Genomic DNA, 23589 nt, shown 5'->3' on the forward strand with positions numbered 1-23589 from the left:
ATTATTCCTTTAAATGCATTTAGCTCTGCTCGCCCCGCCCCTCTCTTCTCTCTGCTGCACTGAGAGACTGTTTACTTAAGCCCCATTTAGCTGCGTTTAGCCGCTAAACTTGCTAAGTAGCGCGTTATTAGGAAAGGCGATCGCAAAGATTCATTAAAAAAAACCCTATACACACTTCTGCTGTAGGTGAAGCTGAATCACAAATGATTTGCGCGAACATAGATGGATATATGTAGATCGGGAGGCGCATTCCCTTCACAAACAAACGTAATCCACTGCATCTTCAGCGGCTCAGATGTCGGGAGTAAATGACAACCACTATTTTCATTATTACATCCAGCAACACAACACCTCAATCGCTCAATCTGAGATATTCTTGTCTAACTTACATCCCTGCTCCGGCATCGAAACAACAGAGGTTGGACTGTTACAGCTGATCTGAGGTAAGACGCTAATGTCAATCAACTATCGTGGGAGCGGCCTTTGTCGGTGTGACGCCACACCCATCTGAGAATGGCTCGATTTGAAAAAGAGGATATTATTTTTACAGATTAATTAAAAAACATTGCATAGATTTTGATCATTATATGGTAGATTTGTACATACACTGCCAACACACATTAATGTTCAAACAACATGAAAAAGTGAACTTTGCATTCGATGACCTCTTTAAATGAACAGTAACTTAAAGCTAGTGGGAAATTTGAAATGTACATCAGAATTTTATTCATACTTTGATTAGTGAAATTATTCTTTTGTTTTCATCTTTGAAAATACGATGAGACTGTGAAGTTTTATCACTTTATATTATAGGCCTAACCATTTCAACTGCTTTTGTTTAACCATGTAATCAAAGAAATAATCAACAGATTGTTAGTAATTGTTAGTTGCAGCTCTAAAAGTTATTTTTGGCACTTTTTGCATGTACAGAATGACTTTCAACAGTTGTTTTTTAATTGTTTTTTTGTTGGTTTTGTTTTAACTGTAATTCACTTCACAAGTATACCAATATATTAAGTAATCTTCCTGAACTTGAACTGCTGTTAATGGCAAAATGAAGTGTTCATGATATATTGTAAGAATGATATATGTTCTTACAGGATCATCAAACCATTCTGCGAGCGTGGGCTGTGAAGGATTTTGCTCCAAACTGTCCTCTATATGTGCAGATTCTCAAACCTGAGAACAAATTTCATGTCAAATTTGCAGGTTGGTTTTTTTCTTCTTCTTCATACTTTAATATGCAGTCAGTAAACATTCACCTGTCCTTCATAAATCATATTCAGATTTTAACAGACATGAGGTAGTTTGTTTACATAATTCATCATTTTAATTCATAATTTTTGTCTAAAATTTTGGTAATTTATATAGTCCATTACTTTTAATAAAACAGCAAATCAACAGAAAACCTAACATTTTTAATGCATTTTGATATATAAACATAAAATCCAACACTAAAAGTATAAAATGTGAAAATTGTCCTGACATGGACTTATTTTAAGGGCAATCAGCAAATGTATAGCTTCTTGAATGTGCTATAGATAGTAGTGTGTGTGTGTGTGTGTGTTTCCTGTAGGTGTATGAATAATAAATATAGATCCATATGGATTCTACACCCTCTTTTTCCCAAGTTATACATCCTCTTTGAAGTGTTTCATGGTCGTGAGCAGCTGTTTTGTATGTATGGCATGGCCTCCGTCTCTCGGGTCACTGCGTTTGCATTTACATGTGTTCATTTAGCAGATGAGATGAAGTATTCAGATGGATTAATTTGCTTTTTTTTGCATGTGCAGTGCTTCAAAAGCATGTGGTAATTCAATCACCTTGAGAAAAGTAAATAATGAAGAGAAAAAAACTGTTTACTCAATGAAATATTAAAACTTGCAATTAAAGCAAGATTCTTGTTTAGTTTCTAATTTTTGTGAGTAGCACTGAATTATAATCTTCACATGTTCAGATAAGAGTGATCCATGCCAATATAACAGTAGCCTTGATTAACAGTACAGTGTGATTTTGTTTTTATTATGAAAAAAGTTAAATGTTGAATGTGCTATCAAATTATGTTTTTGGGTTATGTAAAAACAGTGTTATATCATTGCATTTAAAGTGTAAGGGTTATATGCACGCACACACGAATACAATATATATATATATTAAGGTTATTAATGTTACCTAAACCTAACCAAAATATTTTCATTACTAAAATAAAATACTGTAAACATTAACTGAAATAAAATATATAAACTTTGTATTTCAGCTAGTTACCAATGCAGCATATTTTCAGTTTAAATGTTTAACTTAATGTACTAAAATAACTAAAACTTAAACAGAAGTAAAAAATTGACAAAAATTACAAAAACAACATACAACGTAAGCATATGTTTTGTAAAAAAAAATTCTGCATCTAAAACAAAGAAATAAAATGTAAAAAAAATATTTGAAAAACTGTATTCTCTTAGATGATAATGTTTGATATGGAATTGTAATGTTGGATTTATATTGGTTTTGTAGGTTTGGAGATTAGGGCAGTTCACTTGTGTGCTGAAACTGAGGTGTTTTTAGTTTTACAGTGTCTCCAAATTTCACAAGAATGACTGGTGTCCTAGAAGTGTTTATAGAATTCAGCAGGGAGTCCATCTGTGCCCGGTGCTTTGTAATTTGAGAGCCGTTTTGTTTGAATTCATTCATTTTTAAGGGAACATCAATATTTAATATTTTTACATTTACTTTCATGTTCCAGGGTGATTTGAGAAGTATGAAATGAGTATCTGTCCAAAGTAATAACAACCAGTGCATGTTTGAATTACATTATACTATTTTTTTGATTTTTAGATCATGTGGTGTGTGAGGAGGAGTTCAAGTATGCCATGCTAGCCCTGAACTGTGTGTGTCCAGCCACCTCTACACTGGTCACACTCTTGGTGCACACGTCTCGTGGACAGTGAGTACTGACACTTTTCCTTTTTCCTCTGAAACTGATGTAAGAGAAACTTGAAATGTTGTTTAGTTTATTGAAGCTTTTAATAATGAATAATGGCACCTCACGTAACCTTTCCAATTCCGTGATCCCTGACAAATGATACTGCCACAAATATTTACTCAGAGCAGATTTGCGAGGAGAGCCGATCAATGCCGTTAAAACTTCCCGTTAGCATTTATCTGGGGAAGACTGACAATGCGGTCACCTGAACTTGTATTTTTTAATGCAAACAAAACTTTCAAATAATCCTGCAATAACAGTAATATCAGATTTGCTGAAACAAGGTTTGGAGTGCCATCTTTGTGCTGGTGTTTGAACTGTCTGCTTGGGGTTTCAGGGAAGGACAGACGTCTCCAGAACAGTGGCAGAGGACGTATGGTCGTTGCTCTGGGAATGAAGTTTACCACATTCGTCTGATGGACAGCAAGTTCTTTGGCGAATATGATGGGAAGAGTTTTACTTACGCCTCCTTCCATGCACATAAAAAGTGAGTGTGTGTGGAACATTTTTATTGAGCTGCACAATTCACTATTGGGATGTATGTGAAGTGAACGTTTTTGAATTTTATTAATGATAATTTTGAACCACAAAGTTTGTAGTGGTGAAGAAGTCTCTTATGCTCACTGAGGCTGCATTTATTCAATAAAAAGAAATAGTGAAAACTGTAATATTGTGAAATGTTATTAAGATTTGTTTTCTATTTTAATATATTTTAAAATATAATTTATTCCTGTGATAGAAAAGCTGAATTTTCAGCATCATTACTTCAGTCTTCAGTGTCACATGATCCTTCATGTGAAATCACAATATGCTGATTTGTTGCTTAAGCAACATTTCTTATCTGTGTTGAAAACAGTTGATACACTTTTTCTTCCAGAACCCTTTGATGAATAGAAAGTTCAAAAGAATAGCATTTATTGGAAATAGAAATCTTTTGATACATTGTTAAAGTTTTTACTGTCGCTTTCGATCAGTTTAATGCATCCTTACTTAATAGTACTATTGATGTCTTAAAAAATAAATTTACTGACCCCATATTTATAAACAGTAGTGTAATTCACACTCTGTTGGCCACTTTACTCAGTCTGTTATGGCTTAATCTCATTTGCATTATAATGGTCAATTGCACTTTATTACCATGTGTAGTGTACCTCATTTGCATCATGTTTTTATTCACATGATATATTACTATATGCATTTCATTGTCTCTGTACTTGTACTCTACAGAATGACAATAAAGTTGTAAATATAATATATTCAGCATCCTCAAAGCAGTATCAGGGTGTATATCCTCCCGAATTAAGCACTGCATTTTATTTGGTTAGCTCTGCAATGATTTTATTATTATTATGCCTCTTTTTACAATATGTACAATAAGTCTCATGTGTCCCCAGAATGTGTCTGTAAATTTTCAGCTCAAAACACCCCACAGATAATTTATTATATCATTTTGAAAATGCCTATTTTGAGTGAAGGCAGAAACGCGCTGTTTTTGTGCATGTCTCTTTAAATGCAAATGAGCTGCTGCTCCCTGCCCCCTTTTCTAGAATAGGGCTGTGCTTTTACAGCTCCTACCTCAGATACTCTGCCAAAAACATCTGTTTGGTTTTGATTATCATGTCTAGCACAGTACAATCATGTTTTTATTTAAACTTCTGATACACGTTTTTCTGAGCGCACACATCCAAAGCACATGCGCAGAAAGCGTCTGTCACATGGCATGTGAGTAATAACCCAAATTCTCTTTTATGTCTTCTTGTGCTTAAACTGTCACATACACACAAGTTTATGTTTAAAACATACAGGAGTTACAAAAACTGTCTGTAAAGGTAAACAACTGGGAAAGAAATTGCATGTCTATATTAGATCTGTGTGGCAGCAGCATAATATACAGTAAATAAATAAATCCACTGCTCTTTTGTCTCCTCTGAGGCTGGGTCTCAAAATAGTGTTCTGTGCTCGTCTGTGCAGCCAAAGACAGAACGGTTAGCATGCTTTCCTCAAACTTTCGACATGGCGTTAGAATCCCCTTACTACATTATGGGGGAGTGAAATCTGAGCGGCTCGTTTTTTCACATGCTTGCAAAGCAAACAAAGTTACTGGGTTGTCCTTTTTCACGTTTTATGAGTTGGTAGATGCACCGGGGACCCGGTTATAGCACTTAAACATGGAAAAGGTCAGATTTTTATGAAAAGTCCCATTTAAACACCAAGTTAAACACACCAATATCATCTGTTCCTTAGGTACGGTGTCTGCCTAATCGGCACAAAGAGAGAAGACAATAAGAGCATACTTCTGAACCCCGGCCCTCGTCACATCATGTCCGCCACCGACACCTGCTACTACATCAACATCACTAAAGAGGAGAACTCTGCCTTCATCTTCAAACAGGAGGAGAAGCACAGCAAAGGGCTGTCGGCCTCCGGCGTGTATGACGCCCCGTCTCGTCTCCCTGTGCAGAGCATCATCGCAAGCATGGGTGAGGGAACAGATAGTAGTGTCTACCTGATAAAGTAATGTAATCTTTAAACTTTTAATCACCGAAATACTGAATTTCTGGAAAGCTGCAGTGTGTAATTTCTGGAAATCCCAAAATAATGACTGATTTAAACATTAGTGATGTTGTTATTGATACATAGCACAGCCTAAACAAATGGAGCATGAGTTTTAATTTGTTTACATCAGTGTAGCTGCTGGTTGGTTTAATGGATTTTCCGTACGGATGCCGGTTAGTGTTATGAGAGCAACATTCAGAAGTAGGGTGAATTAATCAAAATATAGAAGGTTTAAGTCATGCTCATGATAAAATATACTTTCTTTCATTGTTTTTCCTTTGTTGAAGTTGATCAGTCTACTTCATATGGTAAGTCTGAGCATGCGGTTTAGAGACGGTTAAATCATAAGACATCATTAGTGGATGTCTGTGTAAATGTTAACATTTACAGAAACCTCTCTGTCCCTTTCATCCCCGTTACTTTGTGAAACTCAAAGGCTCAAGACTTTTGTCCTGCAAGCTTTTTTACTTAGAATTTTAAGATGGAAACTGCTCTTGCATGTGTAAAATATCCCTGGCCTACTCTCTAACATAATTAATTATATATAAGAAATTAGTTCTTTATATTTCTTCACTGATTTGTTTTCATAACCGCCTTTAACAGGAACAATCTTCTGCGTAGCAGCAGAATTTCCCTTCAGAACATTTTCTTCCTTTGAGCATTTTTAAATTAAACCTCACAGTGCTTAAAGATTTTGTTTGCAAAGCACTGATTTGAAATGCGCAAATCAGTGTTCATTCATAAAAAGCAATAAATCAGGGTTGAGGTCAACTTCAGTGCGTTCAACAAATATTGTGCTAAAATTAAACATTTTTACCAGCTACTGTTTATGTAGGCAAATTTTCCTAGTAATTTACACAAGTGTTTTCATTTTATTCATTACGCTAATGGAAATGAACTGGAGTTGGCCAAAATTCTGAGTCATCAAAAGTTGATGTTCATAATGCAGTATTTCTTTGGCCGTTTTCATTGCACTGAAAAAATCACAAAAGCAACTGACATTTCAGATGACAGTTTTTAGATAGCTTTTTTCACCGGTGGACACATGATTTTCCTCATGCTGCACCTTCCCAAAGCTCACTTGAAGTGCAAAACCTCCACTCTTCATGGCTCATTTGTGTTGTATTACAGGAACTGTGGCCATTGACCTGCAGAACCCAGATCCCCCGGCTGACAGCAGTAAACTGGCCCTGCCCACAGAGAACGGAGCTGGGAGTCGTAGGCCCAGCATTGCCCCTGTGCTGGAGATTGCCGATTCCTCTGCCATCCTGCCATGTGATCTTCTCAGCGACCCCTCAGAAGATGAGACCAACCAATCGGATGAGGAAGGAGCACCAGCCTTAGAGTAAATAATCTTTTTAAAAGTACAAAATCTATGTGAATTCTCAGGGGAAGTGCAGAGTCATTTGTCTTTGACTTTTTAAAGCCTTAAAGGATTAGTTTCATATTTCCAGAATAAAAATTTCCTGACAATTTACTCTCCCCCATGTCATCCAAGATGTTCATGTCTTTCTTTCTTCAGTCGAAAAGAAATGAAGGTTTTTGAGGAAAACATTCCAGGATTTTTTCCATATAGTGGACTTCAATAGGAGCCAACAGGTTAAAGGTCCAAATTACACTTTCAATGCAGCTTCAAAAATCCTGGAATCTTTTCGTCAAAAACCTTAATTTCTTTTTGCCTGAAGATGAAAGACATGAACATCTTGGATGACATGGGGGTTAGTAAATTATCAGGGAATTTTTATTCTGGAAGTGAGCTAATCCTAAATAAACTGGCTCATATGGATAGCTGTGCTATTAATTTTGTAAGCAACCCATTTTTTGACTGGCAGATGATAAAATGATAAATAAAATATTCAAGTGCAGACAGGATTGCTGAACCCTAAAAAACAACCAAGGGCAACAGTGTAAAAGTAACCCAATTCCCAGACATGGCAACCCTGAGTACAGAGCCAATAAAAAAAACCCTATACACTTACACTTCTGTTCAAAAGTTCTGCTCACCAAGGCTGCATTTATTTTATGAAAAATACAGAAAAACAGTAATATTTTAAAATATTATTACTATTTAAAATAACTGTTTTAATGGGTTTAAAATGTAATTTATTCCTGTGATGGCAAAGCTAATTTTTTAGCATAATTACTCATAGGATCACATGACTCTTTAGAAATCTTTCTAATATATGACCCTGGACCACAAAACCAGTCATTAATAACACGGGTATATTTGTAACCAACAATACCAATAGCCAGCAATACATTGTATGGGTCAAAATTATCAATTTTTCTTTTATGCCAAAAATCATAAGGATATTGAGTAAAGATATTACATATTAGATATTTTATAAATTTCCTACCGTAAATATTAAAACGTAATTTTTTATTGTAATATGCAGCATTGCTAAGAACTTCATTTGGACAGGTGATTTTTTTTTTTGCACCCTCAGATTCCAGATTTTCAAATAGTTGTATCTCAGACAAATATTGTCCTATCTTAACAAACCTTACATCAATGGAAAACTCATTTGTTCAGTGTTCAGATGTATAAATGATGTATAAATCTCACTTTTAAAAAATTGTCCCTTATGACTAGTTTTGTGGTCCAGGGTCACATATACTGATTTGCTGTTCAAGAAACATTTCTTATTAATATCAATATTGAAAACAGTTGTTTTGCTTAATGCTGTGGGAACTTTGATATTTTTGTTCTGGGTTTTTTGATAAATAGAAAGTTACAAAGAACAGCATTTAATTGAATGTAAATCTTTTGTAACATTGTCTTTACTGCTACTTTTGATCAATTTATTACATCCTTGCTCATTTTTTTTTATCTTAACTTAGCCATATGAATTCTAGTTATGACTTTACTGTGTCCTATTTCTAGTGTGATTCTTGAATTACATTTTATACCTTTGAGGAAGATCAGATGAACCTTAAATGTATTAGTTGCTATCAGCCTTTCAGCGGTCATGCTGCAGAATAATTACAGCGTTTGCTTATGTCAGTCAGAGCCAGAGGATATATGTGCGCTCCTTCTCTCTCACAGGCACTCTCTCTCTCTCACACACACACTATTGATAAAGACTAAATCTTCTACAGAACAGCACTGAGTCTTTCTCGCCGCAGGACTCTGTTCTGTTCATGTATTTTCTAATGCTTTCTCTGGTGAGTGAATTGGTGAAGATCCCTGCTGTACTGAGCTGCTGAATCTTTAGTGCTCTCACAGTGCCATCTACTGATCACTTAAATGCAGTGCTTTCAAAAATAAAGCCTTTGTAGACTGAGTGATGCCAGTGAAGGGTTCATGTACTGTATATGCATAAAATAGAAGTAATTGTAACTAATACTCAGACTTGTCACATTTGATATCTTTCTGCTTTTTCAAGGTGTGTTAAAGGCTACCCTCCAAACTCCCCTTACATTGGAAGCTCCCCAACTCTTTGTCACCTTTTGCAACAAAAGGCACCATTTTGTTGTCTACGACTTGACAAGGTAAGTGTATAACACTTAGTTCACCCCATCAGAAATAGTGATGGTAGTTCAGGTCCATTCAAAATGGGATAGTTTAATGATCTCCGAAAACATTCTAAAGTTTAAAGTCTAAACAAGTATGTTCTCACCTAAAAAAAACTGTTAAAACTACATTCCGTGACACCAAAACAACATTGTTTATAAAATAACAGTGGATTTGGGTGTCCGCCACGAGACTCGCTGTGAGAAATATTGCAAGTGATACAAAAGGTGAAACGGTTGGGGTTCTGTTATCACTAGAATATCACACTCCTCTCAGCCAATCAGATTCTAGGACCAAAAAGAACTGTTGTGTAAATGAAAATAGTTCATGCATTATTTATTTATTCCAGTTTACAGTATCATTTATTTCAGTCCATTAAACATTTCACGTTTTCGATTGCAGGGTTGTCGGCACAATAGCTTTGAAGATGCCAAGGCATATGGTTTCAAAAACAAGTTGATTATCGTTTCTGCTGAGACAGCGGGAAATGGCCTGTACAACTTCATAGTGCCGCTGCGTGCCTATTACCGACCCCGGAAGGAGCTGAATCCCATTGTGCTGTTGTTGGATAATCCGTGAGCGAGCTGCCTCATCAGTTTTTCACTGCATGTTACTGTTCATAGTGATGACTTCAGACTTGGAAAGTCAGTCAATAGCATTGCTTAACCTGACTTTACCACTTAAAAATACTTCCAGGCATATGCATAAAAACAAATCCCTTTATCGACTGTTCACACTTGTTTTGCATTAGATGGAAATCTTATTGTATTATCTTTCTCTCTAGTGCTAAACGCTTTCAAAAGTGTTGTTCATTATGCTCCACATATTATTCTTCCTTTCAGTAATGCAAAATAGTGTACACAGTTGTCGTCACATTGTAGATTCTTCCTCAGAGTTTCCATGGCAACTCTTGAAATGTGTCAAAAGGCTTTTCGCAATTACCTGCTTATGCATTTTGCAAAAGCTTTTACACTGAGAATACATTTTTATAAGGTTGTTTGCCAGTGCCAAACCTCTAAGAACTTTAAAACTGCAGCTGTGAGTGGATTAGCATTGTCAAACTGCTTTCTCCTCCATTTCCAGGCCTGATAATCATTTTCTTGAAGCCATCTGCTGTTTCCCTATGGTGTACTACATGGCTGGTACCATTGACAAGTAGGTTTTAAAACATTTCAGCACACATACGAATCCTGAAATGGGTTTTCGTCCAGCCTGAATGGTCCATTTGTGCTGGTTTGTTGTAGTTTGGATAACCTGCTGCAGTGTGGCATCATCTACGCTGATAACCTGGTGGTGGTGGATAAGGAGAGCACTATGAGTGCAGAGGAAGACTACATGGCAGATGCTAAAACCATAGTCAACGTGCAGACCATGTTCAGGTACGTTTTATGCTCTAACAGCAAAATGGTTGTACTGTATATGTCTTCAGGCTGATGTCGTTCTCTACATTAGCTAATACTAATTACTTTGTTGGCTTTCGTCTTTGTTCTCCTGTTATTGTGTCCTCTACTAGGTTGTTTCCTAGTCTCAGCATAATCACTGAGCTAACCCATCCTTCTAATATGAGATTCATGCAGTTTCGTGCCAAAGACTGCTACTCCCTGGCTCTCTCCAAACTCGAAAAGGTGTCATATCTTAACAACCACAACATTTGACTTGCATTGGGGTCCAAAAGTCTGTGTTTTTGTTTTTGTTTTTATTTTTACAATGAATTCTTTTCACATTATTTAGAAATGGTTCAGAAATAATACGTAATGATCTAAATTATTTCTTAGTCATTTCTTGTATTGTTTTTTTTATGTTCTGGTTTAAAATAGATTTTGAGTCCCAGATTTTCTGTGTGATCTCAGACTTTAGGACTCCGATAATTTTTCTTCCTTGCAAGTAGACAGTTTAACTACTCTAACCAGGCCTAACATTAACATAATTTCAGACTTTTCTGTGATATGAAATAACTTTGCTTGAATGCTACAAGTGTATTATGACATGATCCGATCTTTCTGAGTGTAAGAATCTTTCACCTATAAATGAAAATTCTGTAATGAATTAATTACTCTCATGTGGTCCCAAGGCGTAAGACCTTTGTTCATCTTCTGAACACAAATTATAATATTTTTTATTAAATCAGAAAGCTTTCTGACTCTTGATAATGATGCTGAATTGTTGAATTAAGTTGTTATTTCTGTTTTGTTTTTTGCACACAAAAGTATTCTCGTAGCTTTGTAAAATTACGATTGGACCACTGATGTCACATGGACTATTTTAACAATGTCCTTACTGTGTTTCTGGGCCTGGGAACATTTCAGTTACATTGCTGTCTATGGAGGCTCTTGGATTTCATCAAAAATATCTTAATTTGTGTTCTGAAGATGAACGAAGGTCTTACGGGTTTGGAACAACATGAGGGTGAGTAATTAATGACAGAATTTTCATTTTTTGGGTGAACCCTTTAAGAATAGTGTATTTGTGGTGATTGCATGCTTCAAATGGCTGAAAATTCTGAAACTAGGATAAAGCTGCATCACAAATTGCCAGATGGTCTCAAAATCTCAAATTATCAGCGGTAGAAAGAGCCATCAATCTTTTGTCGTGATCTTTTTTTCCCTTTTCTCCAGATAGAGAGAGATAAGGGCTCAAATCTGGCATTTATGTTCCGCCTCCCATTCGCTGCAGGCAGAGTGTTCAGTATTAGTATGCTGGATACTCTTCTTTACCAGGTGGGTAATAGATCAACTTCTACTAATTCTCTACAAGATATGAAAAAGTCTTGTGCCACCTTGTGGCACTCTAATATCTTTGAATATGTTTTACGTATGCTACTGTTCAAAAATTTGGGGGTTAGTAAGTTTTAATTTTTAATGAATTTAATGTTTTTATTCAGCAAGGACAAGTAAATGCTATTCTTTTGAACTATTCAGCATGTTAGAGTGATTTCTGAAGGATCACTGTGACAGCGAAGACTGGAATAATCATGCTGAAATTTCAGCTTTGCCATCACAGGAATACATTACAGTATAAATATATTAAAATAGAAAAAAAGGTATTTAATTATTTTTTTGAAAACTTGGTGAAAACTTTTTAAATTTGAAGATCAGGGTAAATGTAACTTATTTTGTCTTCTGGGAAACATGTAAGTATCGTCTGTAGCTTCTGAAGGGCAGTACTAAATGGAAAGAAAATATGATATTTAAGCAAAATAAGAAAAATGTACACATCTTCATTCTGTTCAAAAGTTTTCACCCCCTGACTCTTAATGCATCGGTTTTCCTTCTGGAGCATCCATGAGCATTTGAACCTTCTGTAATAGTTGTATACGAGTGCCTCAGTTGTCCTCAGTATGAAAAGATGGATCTCAAAATCATACAGTCATTGCTGGAAAGGGTTCAAATACACAAAAATGCTGAAAAACCAAAGAATTTATGAGACCTGAAGGATTTTTCTGAAAAACAGTGGGCAGTTTAACTGTTTAGGACAAACAAGGGACTCATGAACAACTATTACCAAACAAAAAAAAAAGTTTTAAAGTAGAAAAAAGTTGTATCAACCCCTCATTTGTGAACAGCAGCGTATGTATATGAAATATTTTTAAGGGTCTTCAACAGGAGGGCTGTTAATTATTAAATATAAATATACAAAATATTAAAGGGGTCATCGGATGCTAAGTTCACTTTTACATGCTGTTTGAACATTAATGTGTGTTGGCAGTGTATGTACACATCTACCCTGTAATGGTAAAAATCCATGCAGTGGTTTTTAATTAATCTGTAAAAATAATATCCCCTTTTTCAAATTGAGCCGTTCTCAGATGCCTGTCGTTGTGGCGTCACACCCACAGAGGCCGCTCCCACAATAGATGATTGACATTAGCATCTTACCTCAGATCAGCTGTAACAGTCCAACCTCCATGTTTTGATGCTGGAGCAGGGATGTAAGTTAGACAAGAATTGAGCAATTGAGGTGTTGTGTTGCTGGATGTAATAATGAACGTAGTGGTCGTCATTTACTCCCGACACCTGAGCTGCTGAAGATGCAGTGGATTACGTTTGTTTGTGAAGAGAATGCGCCTCCCGATCTACATATATCCGTCTATGTTCGCGTGAATCATTCGTGATCCAGCCTCACTTTCAGCAGAAGTGAGTATAAGGGTTTTTTTATGAATCTTTGCGATCGCCTTTCTTAATAATGTGCTAGCTAGCAAGTTTAGCGGCTAAATGCGACTAATGTAAACTAGCTCGTCAATCCACAGAGAGAAAAAAGGGATGGGGCGATCAGAGATCATTTGCATTTAAGCAGCCTCGACCAGAATGAGATGATTTTTGCAGAGCTGATTTTGACAAGGTAAAAAGGGTGTTGTTTTACACTACCACTGAGAATTTTTTAACAAAGTATATTATAGACTTTTCATTAAGACCCTAAAGAATCATATCAACTTGTGGAAAATGGGCATCCGATGACCCCTTTAAGTTAAATTCAGCCACTGTTAAAAGATAAACTCAAGTTCAGCTTAATGTTTCATTGTGCCTCCCAATTAAAGTGTATCAAGTAAAATTAAAATGCACAATTATACTGACTCTGTATATTAATAATTATCATCTTTAAAAGCCTTGCAATGTAAGCAAGATCATAGCAAAGTATATGAATTCATTAGTATAGTACTATATGTGTGTTACAGATAAAATAAAATTTAGAAAACTTGATGAGCATTCAGTCATACAGTGTTGTCTTGGGCTTGCCAGGTAATAAAATGTAATAAATAAATGTAATGACAAGTAAAACATAATATATAAGACCACAAAAATAGTGCTTTATATTTATCTCTACACATTCGAGGATTGAAACTAAAGGCACCTTTCTGTGAGGTAGACGGAAACAGAGAAGTTTGAGTGGCATTTGCAATAGGTTGTGATCCTGCTTTACTCCCCTCAGGCACCGAGTCTCTGTGGAGTCTTTATTGATTGTGTGAGGTCTGGAGATCATCTGTGTGCTCTGGGGACCTTGTCTGTGCTTATATTGTTTCTGTTTATCCTCTAGTCTTTTGTGAAGGACTATATGATTCTCATTGCAAGACTTCTGCTGGGTCTAGACACCACCCCGGGCTCTGGCTACCTCTGTGCTGTAAGTGCAATCGCAAACAAAAGTGCACCCACACACCCTCAGCAGCCAGTACGTCTGGCTTCATTGCATGCCATTGTTTTGCATACATTATTCAAGCCATTTTTCAGTAAAAATGCATAAAGCTGGTTATTGACCTTTTCCACCCACAAATCTGTTGGCGCTAACAGCAGTGCTAGAGACTGTGTAAAAATATCATCACGTTTACAAGGCAGAGTTATATGTGATATGATCATTTTTCATCCCGAATCTGCTTTTTCTTTTTTATTTAAAAATATTCATATTTAAATGATATAAAAAGCTAAACATAATAATTATCATTATTATTAGTTTAAGTTTTTAGTTTAGTTTAGTTTAGTTAAATATGGCCTGGATGTTTCACATGAGCTTCACCCTTTACTTTTGAAACAGATGAAGGTAACGGAAGAGGACTTATGGATCCGGACGTACGGAAGACTATTCCAGAAGCTGTGTTCATCCAGTGCAGAAATTCCCATTGGAATATACCGCACTGAATCTCACATGTTCTCCTCCTCAGAGGTAAGATGAGATAAAGGATCAGAGTGTTCAGACACGGCTGAATACGCTCGTTTTGTACGGTTCATCCAGCTCCAGATGCTTGCACAGCAGATACGATCTGTCACTGTGCCTTTACTTAATCTTGTGCCGTGTTGAAGATTTACAGCTTTGTTTTGGTCTATATCATGGCTTTGCTGGCTGCCTTATTAGCAGTGTTGTGACCTGAAGCTTGTGCAATACTTGTGCTAATCATTTCTCATCTCATTCACATCTATTGCTTTTTCCAGTTTAAGGAGGTGTGCAAACAGGTAAGAATACAGACTTCACCCCATTTCGCAACTACATTCTCATATGTTAACAGCAATGTTTCAGCTGTTTGTTGTCTGTCCAATGTCCATTACTTTATCTCACTTATTATGTGCTGTCAGTGATCTGTATATTTGTTAATGAATACTATTTTAGTCATGTAAGTGGGTTTATTAAAAGTCATTTTTCACTCAGAAAAGTTTTACTACCAAATAATAGCTTTCTGATGCTAAGGGCCTGCAAATATGAGTATTCCTTTTCTAAAATATAAAGCCAGATGTATATTTTTATTTCTAAATATTATATTCTGTGAGGGGGGAAAAAATCCATAATTACATAATTGGCATTTATTATAACTGTACTAAAGCTAAATCAAACATTTAAATGTATTAAAAATGTATAATTATTATTATTATTTGGAAAATATTTATTTTTACAAAGACTTTATTCTATATTACTATATTTTATTGTCATCATATGGACTTACACTACCAGTCAAAAGTTTTTGAACACAAGATTTTTTTAAAGAAGTTTTTTAAAGAAGTCTCTTCTGCTCACCAAGCCTGCATTTATTTGATCCAAAATACAGCAAAAGTGGTAATATTGTGAAATAATATTTTTACTATTTAAAATACCTGCTTTCCATTTGAATATATTTTATAATGTTATTTATTCCTGTGATCAAAGCTACATTTTCAGCATCTTGAGTCTTCAGTGTTACATGATCCTTCAGAAATCAGTCTAATATGCTGATTTGCTGTTCAAGAAATTTATTATTATTAGTATTATTATTATCAATATTTAAAACAGTTAAGTCAATTTTTTTCAGGATTCTTTAATGAATAGAAAGATCCTAAGACCAGCATTTATCTGAAATAAAAAGCTTTTAAACCATTATATCATTTATTTACAATATATATATTTATTTTTTTAATACTTTTATTTAGCAAGCATGAACTTTCTATTCATTAAAGAAACCTGAAAACACAGTTTTCAACATAATAATAATAATAATAATAATAATAATAATCAATGTTTTTTGAGCAGCAAATCAGCATATTAGAATGATTTCTGAAGGATCATGTGACTGGAGTGATGATGCTAAAATTCAGCTTTGAAATCACAGGAATAAATTATACTTTGAAATATATTCAAATAGAAAGCAGTTATTTTAAATAGTAAAAATATTTCAGAATTTTACTGCTTTTGCTGTACTTTGAATCAAATAAATGCAGGCTTGCTGAGCAGAAGAATCTTCTTAAAAAAAAAAATCTTTTTTTTGACTGATATCGTACTACCTTAAAAATGTTTGTTTTTGGTGAGAATTGTTAATATTTTGAGAGGCTGCATTTAGTAAAAAACTGTAATATTATTATAATTTAAAATAACTCTTTTCTATTTGAATTTAAAAAAAAGTAATTTATTACAGTTATGTAAAGCTAAATTCTGAAAATCTTCAGAAATCTTTTTAATAGGCTAATTTGGTGCTAACTTATTTATTATTATTATTATTATTATTATTATTATTATTATTATTATTATTATTATCAATTTAGAAAACAGTTGTGCTGCTTAATATTTTTTGTGGAAATCGTGACACTTTAGTTCTTTGGTGAATAGAAAGTTTAAAAGAACAGCATTTATTTGAAATAGAAATCGGTTCTAACATTATAAGTCTTTACTGTCACTTTATATCAGCTGAATGCATCCTTGATGAATCAAAGTATGAATTTCTTTAAATAAATCTCACTGACTGACCCCAAACTTTAAAATGGTAGTGTTCCTTAAACTTAGACAAGGCTAATGGCATCCTGTCAGTTGGTGAATTAGAGCCAGCTAAATATATATATGTGTAATTAGGCCTACTTAGTGCTACTTTCCAGAGTAAAGTTGTTCAACTGCTAACTGGTACCAAAAAAAAAGTACACATAATGACTTCAGCCATCAGACAATGAAAACATCGGCCCGCCACTTTAAGCACTGTTAACCTATTGACAACCTGTTTCCATGCTGAGCAGTCTCAGGTGTCTGTGGAGGACTGCGAGGACCAGCGGGACCGCAGGGAATCCTGGAAAGAGAAAACCGCCCACAGAAACTCCACAGGGAGCGACCAATCAGAGCACCCACTCCTGCGCAAGAAGAGCATGCAGTGGGCGAGACGGCTGAGCAGAAAAAACACCAAAACGCCCAGTCGAGCCGAACGCATCAATCAACAGCGTCTGAACCTGTACCGGCGCTCAGAGAGACAGGAGCTGTCAGAACTGGTGAAGAACCGCATGAAGCATTTAGGGCTGCCCACTGTGGGATACGGTGAGTTTGACAAGAGGAAGTGAGTATTTCAATTTGTGCCTATAAAATTATAGAAGGTTCAGAACCCCTTACATTGATGTCTTTAGTGCGTTATTATAAATGTACTACGCTAGAGATCTGTTTTCACAGTGTTTCTCTTTCTAAATCATGTGATGGTGCCTCCTTGTGTCCCCTGCATCAATCATTATTCATCTGAAACGTCCTTTATCGGGGTTCACAGGAAAATGACAGATTGAAGAGAAGGAAAATTCAGTTTACACGCCACTATAAGGGAACATTTTTAATGTCAAATATTTATTTGTTTTTCCAAAATTTACAGTGGGGTCAAAAAGGTGTGAGGCCACTAGTAAAAATACTTATATTATGCTTTACTTTCTAATTCTAAACCATTTTAGATCCAAATGATGTAACTGACATACTGTTTTGAGCAGAATTATGTTTTTTTTTTTTTTTTTTTTTTTTTTGTTTTTTTTTGATTAGTGGAATTTATTCAAGCTATATAAATTTCACAAACGTGTGATCTAGAAAACATGCAGAATCCTACATTTTATCATAATTTTGCATCATGCTATTTTATTTTATTTTATTTTATTTTATTTTATTTTATTTAAATGTATTTTATTTTAGTTAATTTTTTTTATTTAAATTAATTTTATTTTGCGTCTTTATTTTTATTTTATTTAAATGTATTTAAATTTTATTTACATTTTTAAATCTACTTTAGTTTCGTTGCTTTTTTATTTTAAATTATATTATATTGTTTTTTTAATATAATTTTATTTACATTTTAATTTAGTTTAGTTTTGTTTCTTTATTTTATTTTATTTTAATTTACATTTTTGTTAATATAATTTAATTTAGTTTTGTTTCTTTATTTTATTATTGTTTTATTTTCTTCGTTTTATTTTTATTTTTCTTATTTAATATAATTTAGTTTTGTTTCTTTATTATTTTATTTTATTTTATTTTGTATTTAATTTTCATTTTTAATATAATTTAATTTAGTTTTGTTTCTTTATTTTAATTTAGTTTTGTTTCTGTATTTTATTTCAATTTATTCCATTTTATTTTAATTTTTTTTTAAAGTTATATATCTTGTTTTGTTTCTTTATGTTATTTTATTTTATTTTATTTTATTTTATTTAACTTTTTTTTTTTTTTTTTTTTTTTTTTTTTTTTTAAACAAATTTCCCAAAATGTATTTCCAGAAATAAAGAGATTTTTCAATAGTCTCAAACCTTTGGACTTCACTGTATATTGTAGATGTTTATAAGAAGAAACATTTGCTGTTTTATAGCAGGTGGGTTTTATAGTGTCAAAATGAATATGATTTGTTGCTGAAGGGTAGATCACCATTGACTTCTTTTTTGTGTGCCCTGCATTGTTTATTCTATTCACTCTTCTAGAAACTTTACTCACTTTCTATCCTCCATGTTGCAAAAAATCATTCTCTAAATTTTCACTAATCAACCCTGAGAAATACTGTTGAAAACTGAAGTGTGTATTTTTTCATGTTAAAACTACTTCCTATTTCTTAATACACAGAAATTTCCTCACTTTATCTTTAAAAATGAGATGTAAACCATCTTGTTCTGTTAGTAATGACATTTAATGTAACTATAACAAATATAAACATTAGCATTCATAATAGTATGGAGTAATTTGATATTTTGAGAATGTGTTTTTTGCATAGTGAACTTTTCTTGATATTTCTCTTTAAAAAGTGCTGCTTTCTCTGCTGCTTGCTTGACCTTTTCTTTCTTATCTCTTTCTACTTTGGCTTTTCCTCCGCACGCTGTAGAGGACGTAGCTAATTTAACCGCAAGTGATGTGATGAACCGAGTAAATCTAGGATATTTGCAAGGTAAATCCACCCAACATCACTGTTCCTGTAGTATAGGATTGTTCCAGTCGATCAAGTCACTGGATTAATGAGCTGAATGAAACCTGATGTTCTGGAGACTGAAGAAAATAGGAAACCCCACTGCTCAGTTTGTCCAGTGACATTGATTAGTACAGCAGCAGCAGTCTGTGTTTAATAGGATAAGCACTGAAAGTCCAAAGAAAATGATCTGTGGCGTTTTAAAGGAATAGTTCACCCAAAAATTAAAAAATGCTGAAAATGTACTCACCCTCAGGACATCACTTGCTCACCATTGCTAATAAAAACATCACAATAATCCACATGACTCCAGTCCATCAGATAATGTCTTGTGACAAAGCTTCCTGCTAAATGAAGAGTCCTCTATCCATAATATTGCTTTCTCCAGTGGAGGTCATCTAGTGTAATTCAGGAAATAAATACGCACAGATCAAGAAGTGAAAACTGTTCTAAACAAATGTGTTGGTAGATTTTGAACTTTTTCACAGGAGGAAGCATTATTATATATTATGGACTGATATTTTGGCCAGAAGCACTGGTATAAAACATCTTAATGATGGATTTGTCTGAATCTGTTCTGATATAGAAACAAGCTGATCTACATCTTAGATGGCCTAAGGGTGAATACATTTTCATCTGTAGGTAAACCATTTCTTAAATAGGCCTTTATTAATAACTTTTCTTTCAGTTGAAAATTAAGTGTTTTTTAAAAATGTAACTGATTCTTACATTTTTTTCTGGCTGACGGTTTCTTACTAAAGCTACATCAAAATGTCTGAAGTCTGCTGCTTTGCGCTTCTCCTGTTTCAACATTTTTTCCAAATAACATCATCACTAGGCTAGTCTGTGTCCCATGAGTCTTCCTCTTATCTTATTAAAAACAGACCGCAGGAAACTGCTGGCCATTGACTTTATAATGAACCTGGACAAAACGAGTATGATTTAGAAACATGGTTGAACGGCCCTTGTGCTTATCTGTACAGCCAACTGATGTCATTATAATTGAATTTGCATTTATGTACAATTCATTATTACACAGCTCACTGGAATACTTGATTCTGATTGGCCAGTTGCAGAAGTGTTTGTATAATAACCACTAAGCTATTTAACTGACCATTGTCCCATTTGAGTTTCTGAGAAGATTTAACCCAAATTAATATTTTACATCCATTTTTTTGAATAGCTGTGTTATAAGCGGTATAATGCACAGTCAGCCGGTCATTATTGCAAAATAAAACCTTCAGCTTTTTGTCAGCGTCCTAATCACCCTGTCAGGATTTGTTTAGAAATGATGACTGTACCTTATTCTGTACTTATACTGTACATAAATGCAAAAAGTAAAGCTAAAGTATAGCATTTTAATTGGATTGAAGGAATAGTTCGCCCAAAAATAAAATTTTTGTCATTAATTACTCACCCTCATGTTGGTCCAACCCTGTAAGACCTTTGTTCATCTTTGGAGCACAAATTAAGATATTTTTGATGAAATCCGAGAGCTTTCTGACACTGCATAGACAGCAACGCAACTGACACGTTCAAGGCCCAGAAAGGTTGCAAGGACGGCATTAAAATAGTCCATGTGACATCAGTGGTTCAGCCTTAATTTAATGAAGCTACGAGAATACTTTTTGTGCACAATGAAAACAAACATAATGACTTTATTCAACGATTTCTTCTCTTCCACTTCAGTGTTCGATGTGTGTTCACAAGATTACCACGACGCATACGTTTGGTTCTGCTGATGCAGGGGCTGACGTTCTGATGTAGAACGTCCATCTCTCTTAGTTCATCGTCTGTATATTCTGGTTCAAATAAGAAAGGCTGAGCAAAAAATTACAAGTCATCCTCTGTCGAAATCTTCAGACATGTTATTAGGGCTGCCCTTGACTAAGGTTTTTTCTGGTTGGCTAGTAGGTGTTAATTTCAATTAGTCGACTATTAGTTGCACGTTTATTAATAAACCATATAAATCGTAATAACAAGCCTTTAATTGCCTACATTGCCTAATAAGCGCTGAAGCGCACAAAAAAAAGCTTGCCACATGCGTGTGGTGCTGCTGACGCAGGAGCCGGTGTTCTGAAGTAGAACCTGGATGTGCTGTGGCTTGTTTACAAGCAGAAGATGACGTCTTGACGGACAGTAAACATTAGGGCTTGCCCCTAATAGTCAGCTAACCATAAATCGACGAGAAGAGGCTTGGTCGACCAAAATTGTATAAAAACATCCACAGGAAGTGGCAAAGTCACACAGTCCGGCTAGTCTATGTGGTAAAATAGTACATCTGGCAGAACATCCAAATGCTCACCTATCATTCATCAACCTCAATTATGGCTTTTCATCTAAAATATATAAGTAGTAACAACTTTACAAGGCTCAATCTAATGTTAACCTAAAAAAATGTGCGCTATTGAAGTGTCTGTGCGGAGTGTGGAAGCTGAATAGTAGTGTGCATACTGCATGACAAATGGAGGCGCCGGTGCTGTCACCTGCTCTAAATATACTCTGTCATTTTTGGTCATATAGATAAAAGTAATCCATCTTCTGAATCTGTAAAGGCACTGTTTATTTGTGCACACTCACAATAACAACAAAATGTTGCGCTTTTGTAAAATAATAAAAGCAAACAGGATGTGCTCTCTGCCGTCTTAGTCTCTGTGAACTTGAGCATGAAACTTAAAAACTGTGTAAACTTATCTTACAGACATAAAAAATACATCTATAGAGAAATGTCTACTTTTAAATGAACCAGTTCAAATAGAAACATATGCCTGTTCTCAGATTATGTAATCTGTATGAAACACGCATACATGCGCATCACTACTGCAGAGATGACAAATTGGTGTTGTTGACTTCATCTCTTAAGCCAAAAACAAAGCAAGCACTAGTTTATCAACAAATTATTAAAACGTTAATGCATTCTACTTGGTGTTTTTAAAATTATTATATCTGCCGGTGTGCTGTGGCAAGCATTTTTTGTGCGCTTGAGCACTTTTTAGATTGTGTATGTAGGGAATTAAAGGCTCATTATTATGATTTATAAGGATTATAAATATAAAGTGCAACTAAAAGTCAACTAATGCTTAAAATTAACACCTACTAGCCGACTAGAAAAATCTTTAGTCGAGGGCAGCCCTAGTAAACGTGTCTGAAGATTTCGACAGAGGATGACTTGCAATTTTTTTGCTCAGCCTTACTTATTTGAACCAGAATATACAGATGATCCATCTCTATAAGCTAGCTAAATAGGCAATGTTTAACACGTGAATTCTTGTTAAATATGCAGTTATATTATGAGTCGTTGTCATGAATTGTACTCGTGATGGAGCGATGCTGGAGCGCTCTTGGAGCAAGTAAAAACCACAACGCTCTGACTTTTAAAATTTCCGCTCCTCACTCCGATCAAATACTCTGAGCAGCACCAAACGCATGTGTCGTGGTACTCTTGTAAACGCAAGTCGAACACTGAAGTGGAAGAGAAGAAATTGTTGAATAAAGTAGTTTTTTTTTTGTTTTCTTTGCATACAAAAAGTATTCTCATAGCTTTATAAAATTACGGTTAAACCACTGATGTCACTTGGACTATTTCATCAATGTCCTTACTACCTTTCTAGGCCTTGAACGTGTCAGTTGCTTTGTTGTCTACACAGGGTCAGAAAACTCTCGAATTTCATCGAAAATATCTTAATTTGTGTTCTAAGGATGAACAAAGGTCTAATGGGTTTGGAGCAACATGAGGGTGAGTAATTCATGACAGAATTTTCAGTTTTGGGTGGACTATCCCTTTAAATGCAATTATGGATAAAGTCTACTATGTGTGAGTATAATATACAGTATATGCAGACTTTGTAATTTTTACATGGCTAGTAGCCACATTCTTTTTAAGGAATGCAGTATTATGATTTATTATTATTTATTCAATAATATATTTTTGTAGTTTAGGGCAATATCACACCTAACATTCTGTCTGATTATGTTTGCAAAAACATGCTCCTGAACAACAATGTGATTTGACAGCAGTGCTGACCTGTTTCTGATTTTATAGTTAAATTAGTGATGTAGTTGTCTTTTTCTCCTTTGGTACGAACTGAAGAGGGTACTTACATGACAGAGGGTACTGCAGGTACTCACTGGCATCTGAGCATTGATATAAGACTTGATGAGTGAGGGCTTTTGATTCCAGGATGTTTGGACAGAGTGGAGTAGAAAGCATTCAGTCTTTGTCGGAAGGGTCCATCTAGCGCAGGTATTTAGGCGTGCTAATTTACAGCATTGTTTTTCAGCTTTTTTCATTCTTTTAAATGAGGTGACACTGGGAGAAGTATTTGGGGTTCCCATTGGTGTAACTGGGTGATTAGCATTTGACTGTTGACTCCTCCCAATCCCACACTACGAATGTTTTTTGCTTCACTC

At 34.8% G+C, this 23589-nt stretch overlaps 1 protein-coding gene across 12 annotated transcripts in view; it reads left to right on the forward strand.

Annotated features, from left to right (window-relative positions):
- kcnt1b (potassium sodium-activated channel subfamily T member 1b) overlaps nucleotides 1-23589 on the forward strand; it is a 93624-nt gene that overhangs the window by 66203 nt on the left and 3832 nt on the right. For 3 of the 12 annotated variants that reach the window (XM_051109374.1, XM_051109379.1, XM_051109382.1), the window contains 17 exons: nucleotides 1101-1209; nucleotides 2833-2941; nucleotides 3318-3467; nucleotides 5225-5460; nucleotides 5824-5844; nucleotides 6668-6881; nucleotides 8923-9028; nucleotides 9453-9625; nucleotides 10134-10205; nucleotides 10295-10429; nucleotides 10564-10675; nucleotides 11666-11767; nucleotides 14082-14165; nucleotides 14574-14702; nucleotides 14969-14989; nucleotides 17006-17297; nucleotides 19099-19161. In XM_051109374.1, coding sequence (XP_050965331.1) covers nucleotides 1101-1209; nucleotides 2833-2941; nucleotides 3318-3467; nucleotides 5225-5460; nucleotides 5824-5844; nucleotides 6668-6881; nucleotides 8923-9028; nucleotides 9453-9625; nucleotides 10134-10205; nucleotides 10295-10429; nucleotides 10564-10675; nucleotides 11666-11767; nucleotides 14082-14165; nucleotides 14574-14702; nucleotides 14969-14989; nucleotides 17006-17297; nucleotides 19099-19161 — 2128 coding nt within the window. Of the gene's footprint in view, nucleotides 1-1100; nucleotides 1210-2832; nucleotides 2942-3317; nucleotides 3468-5224; nucleotides 5461-5823; nucleotides 5845-6667; nucleotides 6882-8922; nucleotides 9029-9452; nucleotides 9626-10133; nucleotides 10206-10294; nucleotides 10430-10563; nucleotides 10676-11665; nucleotides 11768-14081; nucleotides 14166-14573; nucleotides 14703-14968; nucleotides 14990-17005; nucleotides 17298-19098; nucleotides 19162-23269; nucleotides 23571-23589 lie in introns of those variants that run through there. The other 9 variants (XM_051109378.1, XM_051109386.1, XM_051109384.1 and 6 more) reach the window with 8 other exon arrangements.

The sequence above is a fragment of the Labeo rohita genome, chromosome 5 (genome assembly GCF_022985175.1).
Source record: "Labeo rohita strain BAU-BD-2019 chromosome 5, IGBB_LRoh.1.0, whole genome shotgun sequence".
In the NCBI taxonomy this organism is placed as follows: Eukaryota; Metazoa; Chordata; class Actinopteri; order Cypriniformes; family Cyprinidae; genus Labeo; species Labeo rohita.